We start from the raw sequence: 18,178 nt of genomic DNA on the forward strand, positions 1-18,178 counted from the left end.
TCCTCCATCTTTCAGCACCCAATTTAATGAAAGCCTTCTATCTTCCAACATTTTAGAGTAATCTCTCTCTCTCCAAGAACCCATTTTGGGGGGCACATAAATCACCACACTCTTTTTCATGTCTTTATCTTCAAATTTAATCATGATCATTTCCACATTGTTCTCTCCGTTTGTAACTTTTGTCATATTCAAATTTTTCTTAGCCAAGAACATGACTCCTCCACCCTGTTTTTCCTCTCTATTTCTAAGCCAGTGATTATATTATCCATTTCCAACACTGGTGATAGTGGTCCCCTTAATTTTGTCTCTACAATTTCCATTATGTCAGGCTTTGTTTCTGACAAGTAATCATTAAGCTCATTTAATCCTGAAATTAATCTGTTTATATTAGTGTAATCCACTTCTAATTTTCTGCACTCTCCATCTCATTCTTTGTTCCTTTCATTTACTTTTCTTGAACATACAATTTTCTCCCTCTCTTTTCTAACACTCTCCAAAAGAACTTCTTTTTCTCTGTCTCCATTCTTTTGTTTTATTTTTCTTTAACTTCGCTTCTTAATGTCTTCTCTCTCTTTCCTCAAGGTTCATATCTCTTTTTAGCCATACATCTCTATACTGTTCAATATTGATCAACTTTCCTATTCTTGCTAGTATCTCTTCTGATGCCCTTTGTGACCTTAATTTGATTATTAGGGGTAGATTTCCCTCTGCATATTTTTTCCATTCTATGCACTTCCTCTATTTCCTTTTCTAATTCTTGCTCTTCATCTTGTACTACTCTCAAAACATTTCTTTCTAATTTTTTCTCTTCTTTGTCTCTCAATAAGACTAACTGGGTTCTTTTTTCCTTCCAGACCAAATACTATACACTTCTTTTTGTCTAATGTATATCTCACCAAATTTTCCTTTTCCTTGATTACTTGAATGACTTTTCTTGTGTTCTGCATTTGTTGCTGAACAATTTCATTAAAAGATACCTTATCTTTTATGTGATCTTTTTTCCATTCCTTCCTAAGTTTCTGTATCTTTTCTTTGCCTAGACTTCCTCCAATTTTCTCAGTCATTGCCTTCATTTGTTCATTCACCTCCTTTATGATCATACTATTTGTGGTATCTTTGCTTTTCAATTTCTCATTTTCACATTTTATCTCAACAGATTATTTTTTTAGGGCACTCATTTCCCAATTTGTTTCAGCATTTGCTTTCCTTAATTCACTAATATTTTGTATCTTGTTGTTCAAGGACCTTTGAGACTAAATCTTTCAAAACTCTTATTTCCTTCTCCATATATATAATTCTTCTCATGTTACCTCTTTCTTGCCTAAATCCAGAAAATGGCCTTTCTTCGTTGTTTTCTAATAATCTCTTGAGGCCTATTGGGGTCTCTAAACTCATGTTTACCTTTCAATTCACTGCTCTGCCACCAGATGTCTCATCTGGCCTGCTTTCATTTCCTTCCATTTTCTTTCAATACTCACTATTTTTACTGTATTAACCTCGGGCACCCATGAGCGCTCCCCCTTCCCATTCAACACAACCTAGGTATCCTGTTATTGTAGCACTGATGAAAGGTCCTATCTTTAATGTAGTCCCCAGGAGCACCACTTATTTACGTGTATTTACCTAGTTGTATCTTATAGGAAGGGGAGCTACACTTGTGGTGTCCCATCTCTGTATCTCGCCATGTCCAATTTGCTCTTAAATTCTTGTATTATTTTTTATGATATTGTTTATATGTTTGTCAGGGGATATATCTTATGTGATGATCACCCCCAGGTCTTTTTTAGATCCCACTTTTGTTACTTCCTTTTCACCAATTTTATATTGTTCTGATATCCTTTATTTTTTTTCCAAAATTTCATTATGCTACATTTCTTAATGTTGAAGTTCACTTCCCACTTCTGACTCCATTCCCAGACCCTGTTCAGATCTCTCTGTAGTGAGTCACAGTCCGTTTCAGTACTCATTTTAACAATTTTGCATCATCTGCAAAGAAGTTCATGTAACATTCCATACCCTTGTCCATGTCATTTACATAAATAGCAAACATTATTGGAGCCAATACTGATCCTTGGGGAACTCCACTAATTACCTCTTCCCAAGCAGACAGTTGAAATCTGTGTTTGGATGTTTCTGTATATCTATATGAAATATTACAATTCTTGGAGATGTCACATTTTCTTCTCAGTCAGTCAGAAAGGCTATTCTTTTTCTGATCTCTTCTGTAACTGTCCTTCTTTAGTGTCTTTTTGTGTCCTCTTTGTTTTTCTTCTGTCCCACTTTAGTAAATCATCTCTATCAAGAATTTCTATCCCTTTCATAATTCTGTAGATGGTTAGCAAATCACCTCTTTCTCTTTTTTGTTCCAGGGTTGGTCAATCTAGTTTATTCAATCTTTGTTCATATGTCAATGACCCATCATCCAGGAGGAATCAAGATAAGAGGGAGGGAGGGGGTGGATGGGAGTGGAGTATGTGGGGATAGAATGGGTAGGAGTGGATATGCCTTGGTTTTTTTGGTTACCTCCCTTGTAAGGGGGAAGAACCTTTGGTATACATTTGTATGTACTTTAAGGTGAAAATGAAAAAATGGATTGATGACTAATTTTGGTACATAAACCAAACTATACAGAAATATTATTTTTTGCACAAATGAATTAGAAATATGCAAAACAAGTAAACCAATAAAAGATACAAAACTAAGTGAAAATAAATTAATGTTATGACAAAGACTCTGAATGAGACAATATTGTTAGACTACAATCACGCACCTGAAATTCATCTAACACAGGTGCTATGAGGCCTCTAAGTTCTTCTGTTGTATTGAGAAGTGCATGCACACACTCATCACACCTCTGGCAGCCCACACCATCAATCAAGACCCATCTGTTGGAAATGAAATATAAATTCAGTTCAGGATAATTGTAATGTTTTACTCCAAGAGAGCGAACTATTTCATTCTACCAGGATAGAGGTATTTCAATCTATAGAGGAAGTTTCCAAATAACTATTAAAGCCTGACAGTCCAGAGAGAAAACTTTAATATATACGAGTATACTGCACTTACCTGTACGGGCAGCCTTCACAATTGGATCCTATAACTCCAGGAAGACAAGAGCATTGTCCTGTTCGAGGGTCACAACCAACACCAACACTGAATCCAGCACGGCAGGTGCATTCTGAGGGTTGATGGGGAAGTAAATGAAAAGTGTGAAAAGTAAATAATACTGATATTATAGTTATCTCTACAGTACACACAAACACATACAGAAAGAGCCTAGAAAGAATTCAAAGTGCAACAACAAAGATGGCACCAACACTCTCCAATTTGACATATGAACAAAGATTTGACAAACTAAATTTACCTACCCTGGAACAAAGAAGAGAAAGAGGTGATTTGATAACCATTTACAAAATTATGAAAGGGATGGAAATTCTTGATAGGGATGACCTACTAAAATGGGACAGAAGAAATACAAGAGGACATGAGAAGAAACTTAAGAAAGACAGTTACAGAAGAGATCTGAAAAAGAATAGCTTTCCACACAGAGTGATAGATATCTGGAACAAACTGAATGAGGAAACAGTGAGTGCTAAAAATATACATGACTTTAAGAAAAAACTGGATGTGGAAAGATACAACAGCAGGTCACTATGAGCATAGCTCTCCTCCCACAAAATACAAGGTAAATACACACACACAGTAAGGGGCAAATATATATCAAAATAAGAAATGAATATGTAAAAATATGCAGGGAAGAAAAAAGAAACTATGAAAAAGACATAATAGACATGTAAGGACCAACCTAAATTATTTTACAGGTTAATTAGAAAATAAACAATAGTGAAACTGCATCAAGGGACTCAGGGATACAAAGAAGATGTAGAAATGGCTGAAATTATGAAGAAAGTTTTTAAATCTGTATTCACAATTGAAAATACACAAAATTAGGATGAAAAACAGAAAGATCCTACCCCCAATGAAAGAAACAATTGTGACACAGAAAGAAATAAGGGACCAAATTATAAATCTTGATGTCAGAAAATCACATGGTCCAGATGGAATTGCAAAGTGGATACTAAAGAATGTATAGATGAACTAATGGACAAAATATATATGAGAATATATTGCTCACTCAAAGAAGGTACCACAAGATTGGAAAAATGCAAACATTGTACCAATATATAAAGGGGGAGATAAGGAAGACCCAACAAACTATAGACCAATCTCCCTTACAAGCACAATAGCTAAAATATGTGAAAAAATTATCAAAAGTAAATGGATTAAACATCTGGAAGAAAATGATATACTAAATCCAAAAACAATTTGGCTTTAGACAAGGAAAATCATGTGCCACTAACTTGATTTGTTTTTGCTCAAGGCTAAAAGACATAATGCAAGAAAGGAATGGATGGGCTGATTGTGCTTTCCTAGATTTACAAAAGGCATTTGATAAAGTACCACACAAAAAGCTACTGAGAAAACTCAAAACAACAGGAGGTATACAAGGAAAGTTATTGAAATGGATGGAAGATTTCTTGAATGGGAAAAAAAATGAGGGTGGTAGAGACAAAACCTCATTCTGGGAAGAAATGGTAAGTGGAGTCCCACAAGGTTCTGTATTAGGTCTGATAATGTTTGCCATATATATAAATTACATGGATGAATGTGTAGAATATTATATGAACTTTTTTGCAGATGATGCAAAACTACTAAACAAAGTACAGTAAAAGACTGAATCACTAAAGAGAGACCTGAACAAAGTCTGGGAATGGAGCCAAATTGGGAAGTAAACTTCAACATCAAGAAATGTAGTATAATGGAGTTTGCAATAAGTAAAAATAGAATATTGGGCCAATAAAAAATTGGTATAAAGGAAGTTAAATAAGTTAGCTCGGAAAAGGACCTAGGAGTAATTATTAACAAAAAACATGACACTAGACAAACATATTAACAAAATTATCAGAGGAACCTACAATTTACTAAAATCAATAAAGGTGGCCTTTACTTGGATAAGGTAATGGTAAAGAAAATATTAGTCAAACTGATAAGACCAAGATTGGAGTATGCTGTGACACTATAGACACCCAGCACAAAAAAGAATATAAAGAAATTAAAAAGAATCCAAAGAGCAATGACAAACATGGCACCAACACTTTCAAAATTGACATACAAAGACTGTCTAAAGTGTGTTGTAATATATGGCCTCAAGGAAAAACATAACCCAAATTGGTTCCTGAGAGATAAAGAGGACAAAGAATTGGCAAGAAAATTTCTAAAAGTAGTACAAGATAAAGAACAAGAATTAGAAAAGGAAATAAAGGAAATGCACAGAATTGGTAAATAAATAGAAGGAAAGGTAAAATCGACCACTAAAGATCAAATTAAGGTCACAAATGGCAGTGGAATAAATTCTAACAAGAACAGGAAAATGAGCAAGAAATGAACACTATAAAAATATATGGATAAAAAGAGACATGAATGATGAGGAAAGAGAAAAAATTAAGACATTAAGAAATGAAGCTAAAGAAAAAATAACAAGAAAATAATGAAGACCAAGACAACACAGTTCTATTGGAAAGTGTTAGATATGAGACTGAAAAAATGGTATATTAAAAAAAAAAAAAAAAAAGTTCAGAGAATGAGATGGAGGGAATAGAAAATTAAATTAGCTTATACCAACATAGATTAATTAATATCAGGATTAAACAATCTAAATGATTACCTGTCAGAAGCAAAACCAGACATAATGGGAATTGTGGAGACAAAATTAAGTTACCAGTACCAGTGCTGATCATGAATTATATAATCAGTGGCTTAGAAACAGAGAGGAAAAGCAAGGTGGAGTCATGTTTCTGGTTAAGAAAAACTTAAATGTGATGAAAGTTATGTATGGAGAGAACGGGGTAAAGATGAACTCGATATGAGTTGAAGATAGTGACATGAAAACCAGAAAGTTTGCAGTGATTTATGTGCCCCCAAAAGAGGACTTACCGGTAGATTATTTCAAAATGTTGGAGGGTATGAGAACTTCATTAAACAAGATCCTGAAGGATGGAAATAAAGCAGTATTCATGGGAGATTTTAATTGTAAAGAAATATGTTGGGAAGAGATGACAGTGAAAGGTGGAGAGGATCAATGGGGAAATGTATTACTCAACATAACTATAGAACATACAATCACACAATAGGTAAAAGAAAACACTAGATTTTCCAAGGAAGAAACATAAGTGGAAGAAAAATGGATGGTATTTATGAAAATCTACAGAGAAGGACTGGACGAATATGTTCCAAAGCATAAAAAGGAAAAGGTGTATATTAAATGCTGGTTTAATAGAAGGTGCAGTTAAGTGAAAGACAGAAGAAATAAACCTTGGAAAAGATGGAGAAAAGACAAAAAACCTAGAAAGTAGCAAATATATATTAAAGGAATGAATATGTAAAAATATGCAGGGAAGAAAAAAGCAACTATGAAAAAGACATAAAAGAAATAGGTAAAGATCAGCCAAAACTAGTCTATAGATATATAAACAGTAAACTAAAAAATAAACAGGAAATAGTGAAACTACACTATGGGAATATGGAATACACAGAAGATACAGAAATGGCTGAAGTAATGAGCAAACACTTCAAGTCAGTTTTCACTAGAGAAAAAATATGACATTGGGATGAAGGGGCAGAAGAGAAACCTCCCCTCCATGAGAGAAATAATGGTAACATGGAAAGAAATAATGGATTAAATAATGAACCTTGATGTCAGGAAATCACATGACCTGGATGGAACAACAAATTGGATATTAAAAGAATGTAAAGAACTAACAGACAAAATATATAACATAATAAGTTGCTCACTCAAAGAAGGAAAATACCAGAAGACTGGAAAAATGCTGATATTGTTCCAATTTATAAAGGAGGAAATAAGGAAGACCCAACAAATTACAAACCAGTTTCCCTTACAAGCACAGTAGCTAAAATTTGTGAAAAATTATAAAAAGTAGATGGATAAAACATCTGGAGAACAAGATTTAGACAGGGAAGATCATGTACCATAAATTTGATTTGTTTTTACTCAAGACTACTAGATCTACAAAAAGCTTTTCATACAGTCCCTCGCAAAAAAAAAAAAAAAAAAAAAAAAATATTAGGAAAACTGGAAAACATAGGAGGGATACAAGATAAACTACTGAAATGGATGGAGGACTTTTTGCATGGAAGAAAAATGAGAGTAGTGATCAAAGATAAGAGCACTACCTCTTCCTAAGTAGGCAGGATTTGAACTCGGACCTCCATACTGGCAGCCGGGAACTCTACCAATCGCGCCACGAAGCATGTGTGTATGTATGAATACCGTATGTATAACTATTGTTCTACAATTCATAAAATGTCAGAAGTGAACTATTAAATCTAACCTTGACAGCCATTCCTTGTGTAGTTCCAGTATCCTGGCTTGCATTGTTGACAGCGCTGCCCAGCTACACCGTCGGCACAATGACACTGCCCTGTATCCTTGTCACACTGTGTACTTAATGAAGCTTCTCCGCAGACACACGGCTGGCAACCCTGTGAATTGTAAGAAAATAATAATAAGAAACGAAAGGTATGACTAGCCAACTGGATATTTTGACACAAATAAACGGTTGAGAATCATGTATAAATATAAAAAAAATAGTAATAAAATATGAAATGTATTACTAGCCATCTGGATGTTATTACACAGACACAGTTGGTAGACCTGTGGATGAAAAAAATAAATATCACGAGATCTGCCAACTGGTTGTTTTACGACAAAAGAGACATTTTTTGCTGGTCTTAGCCTCGTTAGTGCAAATAAATTCAAAGGAAATTTCTTTGGTAAATAATACTTCTTGTTGATATGTAAAGCTGACGTTTCCAACCTATGATGGCCAAGACTTCAAAGAAGATTAAACAATAACAATCTAGTTCTCATCTTTTCTCTTTAACATATGTATTCCCTATGTTAGAATAGTTCTATTCTATCTAAACTATCATGAACCTATTTGCTACGAATACACAGCATTTAGACTTTTGTTCATATTTCTTACTAAATGGCTTATTCAACCACTTTGATTCAAGTACACTTTTCAGGTGAATAAAATTGCTCTATACTTTGTAAAAAACAAACAAACAGAAAGTGCGTCACAGTAACAACAGGTTCAAAGTTGTCAGCCATTCAATGTGTTATTTTGTTATAAGATACACACATATTTCTAAAGCCCGGCGGCCCCTTTCCGCAGACTTATGTAATGGGAAACTGCACGAAGATGCGCGTGTGAAGGGAAATCCTTTTGGGCTGAGGATTTATCCAGGGCTTACATGGGCAAGAAAAAAAAATAGTTTGGGAGAAAAACGTATATCCTACATTCTTTGAAATTATTCTAAATTCTAGAAATATAATATATTTTAAAATCTTTGGAACAACGTCTTGTACTGACCTACCATTAGGAACTTCGTTAAAATTGTTTTACTCAAAAACGATAATAGTTCCAGGTTGGACCAATTCCTTTACTGTGTTATAAAGAAAATAATGTCCTTAGAGAAGAGATATGCCTATAACCAGTGGCGATTCTAGGACTATGAAAGTGGGAGGGCCAGCTGAAAGACTGCGGTGGCCATGGTCCTCCCAGTCCCCCCCCTCCCCCCCTAGAATCGGTACCGCAGTAGTATTTACCAAGGTGTATATATATATATATATATATATACATATATATATATATGTGTGTGTGTGTGTGTATGTATTTACCTAGTTGTATTTTACGGGAAGGGGAGCTATGCTCGTGGTGTCCCGTCTTCATATCTCATTTTATCTAAACTATTTTTAAATTCATGTATTGTTTTTGCACACACCACTTTCTCATCTAACTTGTTCCAACTGTCTATTACTCTGTGAGGAAAGCTGTTCTTTTTCAGATCTCTTCTATAGCTGTCTTTTTTTATTTTCTTTCCGTGTCCTCTTGTATTTCTATCATCCCATTTTATCAGATTCTCTCTATCAGTAATTTCTATGCCTTTCATGATTCTGTAAATAGCTATCAAATCTCCTCTCTCTCTTCTTTGCTCTAGTGTCTGTAGCTCAAGTTTTGCCAGTCTCTCTTCATATGATAGTTTTGAGAGTGTTGGTGCAAATTTTGTAATTGCTCTTTGTATTCTTTAAATTTTTTTTATAATTTTTTTTGTACTTGGTGACCATATCGTTGCTGCATATTCCAATCTTGGTCTTATCAGGGTGATTAGAATTTTCTTCACCATTTCTTCATCCAGGTATGTAAATGCAACTTTGATTGTTCTTATTAAATTATAAGTTTCTCCAAAAATCTTATTTATATGTTTCTCAGGTGACATATTATTCATAACAATGACTCCCAGGTCCTTCTCATTTTCTACTTTTTTTATTCCTTCTTCTCCCAATTTATATGATCCTGTTATTCTATTTTTGCTTTTTCCAAATTCCATTATACTACACTTTTTTGTATTGAACTCCATCTCCCACTTCCTACTCCATTCCTGTACTTTATTTAGATCACTCTGTAGTGATTCATAATCTTCTTCCGTGTTCACTCTTTTCAGTAGTTTTGCATCATCTGCAAAGAAGCTCATATAGCTTTCAATTCCTTCATCCATATCATTAATATATATAGCAAACATTATTGGGGCCAGAACTGTTCCTTGCGGAACACCGCTTATTACTTCATCCCATTTTGAGTGTTGGTCTCTTATCACTACTCTCATTTTCCTTTCTTGCAAAAAGTCTTCCATCCAATTAAGCAGTTTACCCTGTATTCCTCCTTCAGTTTCTAATTTCTTAAGCAACTTCTTATGTGGTACTTTGTCAAAAGCTTTTTTTAGGTCTAGAAATGCACAATCAGCCCATCCATCTCTTTCTTGTATTATATCTATTAGCCTTGAATAGAAACATATTAAATTGGTGACGCATGATCGTCCTTGTCTGAATCCAAATAGCCTTGGATTTAACACGTTTTTTTTTTTTTTCTAAATATTTTACCCATCTACTTTTGACAATTCTTTCACAAATTTTTGCTATCGTACTTGTTAGGGAGACTGGTCTATAGTTGGTAGGGTCTTCTTTATTTCCTCCTTTATATATGGGTACTATATTTGCTTTTTTCCAATCTTCTGGAACTTTTCCTTCTTTCAAGGAACTGTTTATTATGCTATGTATTTTGTCTGCCAGTTCATTCCTGCATTCTTTCAAAATCCAGTTTGCTATTTCATCTGGTCCATGCGATTTTCTGACATCAAGATTACTCAAGTGTTTCAATATTTCGTTCTTTGTTACTTCTATTTCTTTCATGGGAGGGACTTTCTCTTTCCATTCGATCTCTTCAGATTGTATGTTCTCCCTTGTAAACACTGATTTAAAATGTTTGTTCATAATTTCCGCCATTTCAATTTCCTCTGTGTATTCAACTCCTCCTTGTCTTAATTTCTCCAAGTCTTGTTTGTTTTTCAATTTGTTGTTTACAAATCTGTAAAATAGTTTTGGTTGATCTTTACATTTTTCTATGACATCTTTTTCATATTTTCTCTTTTCCTCTCTGCATGTTTGTACATATTCATTTCTATAACAAGTATATATTTTCCATTTTTCAGGCCTTCCGTCTTTTTTCCATCTGGTCCAAGCTTTGTCTCTTTTGTCTTTTAACTCCCTACAACTTCTATTGTACCAGCATTTTACATATTCTTTTTCTTGTTTTTGTCTTGGGACATACTTTTCCACTCCTTTTTTGTAAATTTTTGTCAAAATATTCCATTTCTCTTCTACTGTTGTTTCTTCTTTGTATATTTCTTCCCAGTTTTCTTTTTGAAAGAATTCTCTTATTTTATCAAAGTTTGTTTTTTCATACATCATTCTTCCTTTTCTATATTGTTCATTTCTTTTCATGTATTTTTCTTCATTTAGTTCCAGTTCAATGAATATGTGGTCACTTTTACTTATTGGTGTTTTATATTCAATCTTGTCCACTATTCTAGGTTCAGATGTAATTATTAGGTCTAGTCTCGATGGTTCTTCCTCATTTCTATACCTAGTGTTCTCCTGTATCCACTGTGTCATTGTATTGTCAGTAATCATCTCAAGTAGAGCGTTTCCCCATGAGCCGTCTCCACCCTTTACGGTCATCTCTTCCCAGCAGATTTCTTTGCAATTATAGTCGCCCATCATAACTATTCTTCCTCCATCTTCCATTATCTTATCTAATGTTATCTTTGTGTCCTCTAACATACTTTTATGTTCACTCTCTTCCCACGAGGCTGTTTTCGGAGGCACATAATTTATCACAAACTTTCTGCTCTTCTTATCTCTGTCTTCCACTTCGATCATAATCATCTCTACTGTATTCTTTCCATATGTGACACACCTCACGTTTATATCCTTCTTAGTCAGGAACATAACTCCACCCCCTTGCTTTGTCTCTCTGTTTCTAATCCAATAATTATATGCATCATGTCCTACACTGTTGGGTGGTAGTGGACCTTTTAATTTTGTTTCTACAATTTCCATTATGTCCGGTTCTTTTTCCTTCAAATAATCATTCAGCTCATTCAATCCTGTTATTAATCCATCTATATTTGTGTAAGACACTCTTAGTTTTCTGCCACTTCCATTGTGTTCTCTGTTTCCCTTTTGTTTTTCTCTTGTGTGTCGAATTTCCTTAGTTTCATATTCACTACTCTCCAATAGAATCTCTCTTTTTCTGACTGTTCTGTTCTCTTTTTTTTTTTTCCTTAGCTTCAAGTCTTTTCTTTTTTTCTTCCTCTCTTTCTTCTTTATTCATTTCCCTTTTTATCCATACCTTTTTATATTGTTCACTTGTTGCTAGTTTCCCTGTTTTGGATAAGATATTCTCTGCCGTCGTTTGTGACCTGAATTTAATCTTAATTGGTCTGGTCTTATCTGTACTATACTTTCCGAGTCTGAACTTTTCTTCGATTTGTTTCATGATTTCAGGTTCATCTTCCTGAACTAATTGTAGTAAACTGCTTACTTTTTCATTTTCCTCTTTGATTCTTGAGGTTCTATCTGGGTTATGTTTCTCTTCCATTCCTAATATAATTATACATTTCTTTTTGTCTGCTAAGTCTCTTACAATATTCTCCTTCTGTCTCATCACTTTGATAACTGAGTCTTCAGTTTGTTCTTTCATTTGCTGTTTAATTATATCAGTAAATGCAACTTTACTATTTCCCTGTATCTTTCTCCACCCCTGTGCCTCTTTTGCTATTGTTTCTTTATTGTCTTTATTGTTCCTTTTTAATTCTTTATTCTCCTCTTTTACTTCTCTTAAATGTCTTTTTAGTTCTTCTATTTCATCAGTTAAGTTTTTGTTCGCCTTCTCTAGTTCTTCCAATCTTTCAAACTTTTCTGCAAGTTTTGACATTTTACCGAACCTAACCTCCCAATGTTCAGTCATTTGTTCAAGCCTTTCCTCCAGTTTTGCTAGTCGGGGGAGGTTGGTATCCGCCTCCCCCTCTTTAAATCCTTGGAAATTGTTATCCTCACCTTCCATTGAATTGTTCTTATCTATGTTTCTAATCTTTACATTTTTGTTAGACATTTCGTCGTCACTAAATTGGTCGGGACCTCTTTTGTTTACATGGCGTCTGCCTGCCTGGGCCAAGTCCTCTCCTTCCTCATTTCCTTCCATTTCCCTCAGTAATCCCTCCCCTTCTCCTTTTTCCTCACTATCCCCTACACCACGAGCAATTCCCCCCCCCTGTAAATACAATAGGTACTTCCTTTGCTTCGGGGTCCACGAAATTTCACTTTTTCTTCAGAACGTCCTCTAAGCTGTCCGTTCGTTGAAGTGTGTGTGTGTGTGTGCATGATTTAAGAATAGGATATACAAAAAAACTGGGGGGGGGGCATGGCCCCCCACGCTCCCCCCTAGGATCGCCACTGCCTACAACTTTCTTATATCAACTGCTGTATTAATTGCAAAGACACTACTATAGAGACCATTCCTTATTTGCATCACGAGATGGAAACAAATTACTTCTTAGAGTTTAGTCTTTTGCTCATGATCTTATTAACTTCTTGCAATTTAACTACTAGAACCTTGTATACTTTATTTGTATTAGGTCAACTCTAAGTATACTCTCCTTAAAGTTTCTAAACTGTAACAGATGCCTCTCATGTCATACTCTCTATCTTTAGATCTTTACGCCATCTTGCTATCGCTGGATGATTCAATTATAGATATGATACATTATATTCTGACTCTGTTTAACGTCGATAACTCCCCTATGATGAAACTACGATACACCTTACAGAGGACTTTGTAGCGTGGAATTTAACATCTTCAATACCAGCCAAATTCTCGTGGGCAGCATCAGCTGTCTGATGTACGATGATTTGATGATGCATCACAACACTCGCGTTATAAAATATAAAGTTAAAGCTCTATTATTCGCTCTATTTCACTCTGAATATTAATAACCACAGAAAATATGATCAAGCCAGTTCACAGAATATGGGGGTCACTCAGCTACAACTACAAAATAAATATAATCAAGACGCCAACGCCTGCATCATCATGACGTCTCATGACGTCTACGTAGTTGGCGTCATCGCATGGAAGGGGTTCATGAAAAATGCCCTTGGTCCAACTAGCTGGTGGCAAGTTTTGAACTGCAGTTGGATGGCTCTTCTGAATGAAATGCAGGCTCGATGGAAATAAACTACAATACTTACACCATCATAAGCTGATGTCGGGGGACCAAGTGGTTCTGCAGGACATTCCTTGAGGTGTGGTTGGTAACGTCTATTGCTCGCGTTTGTCTAGTATCATATGGCCTAGGTTCGAATCCCGAATACATCGTCTATTTCGGCCATTCTCGTAAAAACTACCCGTGGCGCCATTTACTCCGCAGTGATGTCATGAGTTGTGTACATTCTTCATACATTGTTACTATGATGAATGGTGATCGTGTTGAGTGCCGCAGATTATTCAGTATAAAAATTAGGAATTATGAAAATGAAGAAAGGACTACCGAGGAATATACACGATTGGGAAGAAGAGAAGAGGAAGATGATTAATAACATATAGAACTCAGACAGAAAGGCAGAAGAAAGCTTACGATAACTGCCCACAACAGTGATATTCACGTACACATACACTGAGATAAATTCTCTTACAATAATACTAAATGGCCTCTTTTTTAAAGCACATGCAAAATAAATGATAAGATGTATTGTTTCTGGAAAATTTCACCGAATATATCAGATAAATAAACCCAGAAAGAGGAGATATGACAAGGCCAACGCATCGACGAAGTAGTCATTGACATCGCTGCTATTGAGTAAAAATTATTTTAATCCATGTTCTCGTACAGGCAGACACAGTTTAACTCTATGTTTTTATTTATTTATTATTATTATTACCTTTACACTGTTTTTTTTCTAGTCAGAGAAACAATACTGACTAAACAATATATGAAACAGCAATTTTCTTTTATTAGACTTACACAGGAATTCAATTTCGGTTTTATGATATGTTCATTATTAACACAGTTTAGTAGCTGGCTAAGTAAGGGCGTGCAGTATAGGAATAAACGAACAAAAATGTCTTTGCTAGAACGGATTGGTATGTTCTTAGCGATACTTGAACTGAAGTTTTCGCTTTTATAGTGTAAACAATTTAAAATGTATAAAAAACTGTCGTTTAAAGAATAATTAGTTTTATCTACCAGTAATAAGTCACCATCATTAACCTTTTTACTGAAACACTTGGACAGAGAAAAATATATATATGGATTTGTGTATATACACGTCACGTTGTAGAAATATATATATACTGTATATATATATATATATATATATATATATATATATATATATGTATATATATATGTATATATATCTATCTATATATATATATTATATATATATATATATATATGTATGTATGTATGTATACAAATATTATGGCATCCAGGTGTAGTGAGAAAGTGATGTAATAAAACTATGTAGGAGCACAGTGCAAAAATATTGAATACATCACGTACACTACCCTTGATCTTTTTAAGACAACATTGCAGAACCAACATGCACAGAGGTAAGCACCAATGATGAGCTAATATGAAAACATCTTCAAATATATTCCGGTTCAAAATGATAGTTTATAACTGTGGCGTCTATCCACACATCTTTGCTGTTGTCGGAGATATTTAGGGAGTCTAGAATACTCTCAAAATACCGAAAAATTCTCAGTATCGCTGAATATCGTCTGTTTCGCTACCGGACGCTTGGGTTGGTACACAACTCATGACGTCATCGGGACTAATACCAAGAGATTGCGCTGTATGTTGTCTTTTAAAATGCAGATTAGCAGACGACGAATATTTTTGTCAAAAAGTCTTTCAAATAGTACTTTTGAGGTAAGATATTCGTTTCAAACTTGGTTATCGTGAAAATAATTAACATTACAAAAGAGAAAATACAAAGTTGTATCTAGGCTTGGTGGTTACCGTTAAAGACAAAGCCTGATAAGTGGAGATACAGAAACGGGATCCCATGCCTATGAGCATAGGTCTAACCCTTGAAACTAGGTAAGCACACACACAGACAGACACTGCAAGCGGACATTCCATTTCTAGTGGACATTGGGTTGTGTGTATGTGTGTATGTATTTACCTAATTGTATTTACCTAGTTGCATTATACGGGAAGGGGAGATATGCTCGTAGTGACCCGTCTTTGTATCTCTCAACAAAATATTTTTTTCTGAAGGATCTTGCTGATTTTTTCTGTGTGATATCTAGGTCTGAGGAAACCTTCACAGCATGAGTTTTATTCAGATCTGACGAGTAGTATTTTATTTTTTAATAAAAAAACTAAAAAATACCATATTTTTGGGCTTCTTTCAAATCCTATCTCCTCTTACAATTTTTATTCGATGTCTTTCATTTTACAGCAAAAGAATCTTCTACATATATAAAAAAACAAAATAGAAAGCTTTTTTTAGTATCTTTGTTTAACGCTGAGGGAAAAAATGTAAAACAAATTATCGAAAAAATAGCAAAACTTTGACTTTGACACGTTATTAAAAAAAATATTTAACATATGCAAAAAAGCTTTCTATTTTATTTTTTGTCATTTATCTAGCTATTAATAAAGACCTCATATGCAAAAATCGGTTGAAAATTGAGGGAGGAGATAGACTTTGAGTATGTTAGCGGCAGATGCGGCAGATGATTTCTTTCACGAGAGGCCCATCGAAGAACGACCCATTCATCGCGTGGACTTACCTCCTCTTCCAAGAAGAGAGGCCTTTCATTACGAGAGGCCCATCGAAGAACGACCCATTCACCGCGTGGACCTCAGCTGCGCATCAGAGGTCACCTAGTGACCTCCTTCTCCATACATCTTTCAAGATCACCAAACAAACATGAGAACTCGCTCAATCCAGGGGTCGGAGTTCACACCTACGGCTCTGGGCCCCTCTTGCACCTCAAGACATTCTATTGGCTGCCCTTCTCGGGGGGCACGCCCCTTTTTTCATATAATTGGCTGCCTTCTTATGGGCACGCCCATTTCTTAATTAGATTAAGTTTAGCTAGGAAAATCTGGCACCTCTAAAGTTGACTTCGGAGCTGCCAGGCCAAGATTGTACCAGATCAGGCTCACCCCAATAAACCGGAAGAAACCTATCCGCGTTTTCCACCAAAACCCCCTCCAACAAGTATCAAAAACTTACATTTTTCAGAAATGGGTGTTAAAGTTTTTTTTTTTTTTTTTCCTTAGTTTGACTAAATTTTACATTGGACCTCCTAAGACCCATTGAAAACAGGTTCCATTGTATTTTCATGATGATTTTGCATCTTTCAAGTAACTCAGGCACTTTGTACCCTCCTACAGTGTAGGATATTATTCACTCAAAGTTAGGGTCTCATAAGCCGCCACCTCACTCTTTGTCGCAAAGTTTGAGTTCTTGGTCTAGAATGACCCAGCAAGGTAGTCTGATTGCTGGGATTCAGCTCTCTTTCTTTTCTTGGGTTTCCTTTCTGGTGTTGGAACAGGCTCTTGCTGCATCAGGGACATCACTGTGAGGTTTGAGACTCTAAACCCAAGGTGTTGCAACAAGGAGGCACCCTTGTAGCCACTTGTTAGCAAACAGTTGTTTGCGTAGAGACAACTTGTCTGATATAGGTGTAGAGGACAGAGGATCAGGTGCTGAGGATGTGGATGTAGATGGAAGGGAGAGAGCTGCTGGAGGGAGTACTAGTGGTGGTGGCGGAGGTGGTGATAACAAAGTTGATGCTGGGGTTCTTTCTTTCTCCCCTTGAGTTGCTAATGTAGACGTTCTTATCTTCTGCAAGTGTGCCTTTTGTTTGGATAGCTTAGGTATGGCTAATATCTTCAAATATCTCTTCACTGAAAAATAGATGCGAATTTCACACGGCAAATTAGTGAATGCGGCAAGCTAACGTGTACATGTCCTTTACTTTGTAAGGCTCAGGCCACTGCCAGTCGTGCAGGCTGAACTTCCTCACACCACATACTCACGTGCATGCCGGACGTAAGAGAAAACTTTATGAGTGTATCAAACGCAAAAAAATAGGGTAAAATATGGTCAAAACATATGTAAACAATGGTCGTGCGCAGCATGTGGCTGCCGGGGGGAGGGAGGGTAGGCCCTTTAAACCCTTTAAAAATGGCGGTACGATAAAAACACTTTACCAGCATCTAGAGCAAGATCCCTACTATGTATTTATGCAATAGAAAAAAAAATCGATTTTTTCTTAATCTGGGGGCGGGGAGTCCCCAAAAATTCCTGTATGGTTTTTGTATACACCATTGGTTCCAGACATCCACCACTTTGTGTGGATTTTTTTTAGATCTCTTCTATAACTATCCTTTTTGAGTTTCTTTTCATGTGCTCTTGTTTTTCTTTTATCTCTTTTTAATAAGTCTTCTTTGTCTTGGATTCCATGCCTTTCCATGCCTTTCATGATTCTCATGATTCTCTTCTTTGTTCCAGGGTTGGTAGTTCAAGTTTAGACAATCTTTGTTCGTATGTCAATTTTGAAAGTGTTGGGGCCATCTTTGTCGTTGCTCTTTGGATTCTTTCTGATTTCTTTATATATATATATATATATATATATATATATATATATTTTTTTTTTTTTTTTTTTTTTTTTTT

General features: G+C 35.3%; 1 protein-coding gene across 14 annotated transcripts in view; it reads right to left on the reverse strand.

Moving 5' to 3' along the window:
* LanA (laminin subunit alpha) overlaps window positions 1-18,178 on the reverse strand; it is a 290,394-nt gene that overhangs the window by 132,393 nt on the left and 139,823 nt on the right. For all 14 annotated transcript variants that reach the window (XM_076190221.1, XM_076190217.1, XM_076190223.1 and 11 more), the window contains 3 exons: window positions 7,410-7,560; window positions 3,067-3,178; window positions 2,771-2,885 (listed from right to left, as the gene is read on the reverse strand). In XM_076190221.1, coding sequence (XP_076046336.1) covers window positions 2,771-2,885; window positions 3,067-3,178; window positions 7,410-7,560 — 378 coding nt within the window. The remainder of the gene's footprint in view (window positions 1-2,770; window positions 2,886-3,066; window positions 3,179-7,409; window positions 7,561-18,178) is intronic.

The sequence above is a fragment of the Oratosquilla oratoria genome, chromosome 9 (genome assembly GCF_046742065.1).
Source record: "Oratosquilla oratoria isolate Oo_2021 chromosome 9, ASM4674206v1, whole genome shotgun sequence".
Lineage (NCBI taxonomy): Eukaryota > Metazoa > Arthropoda > Malacostraca > Stomatopoda > Squillidae > Oratosquilla > Oratosquilla oratoria.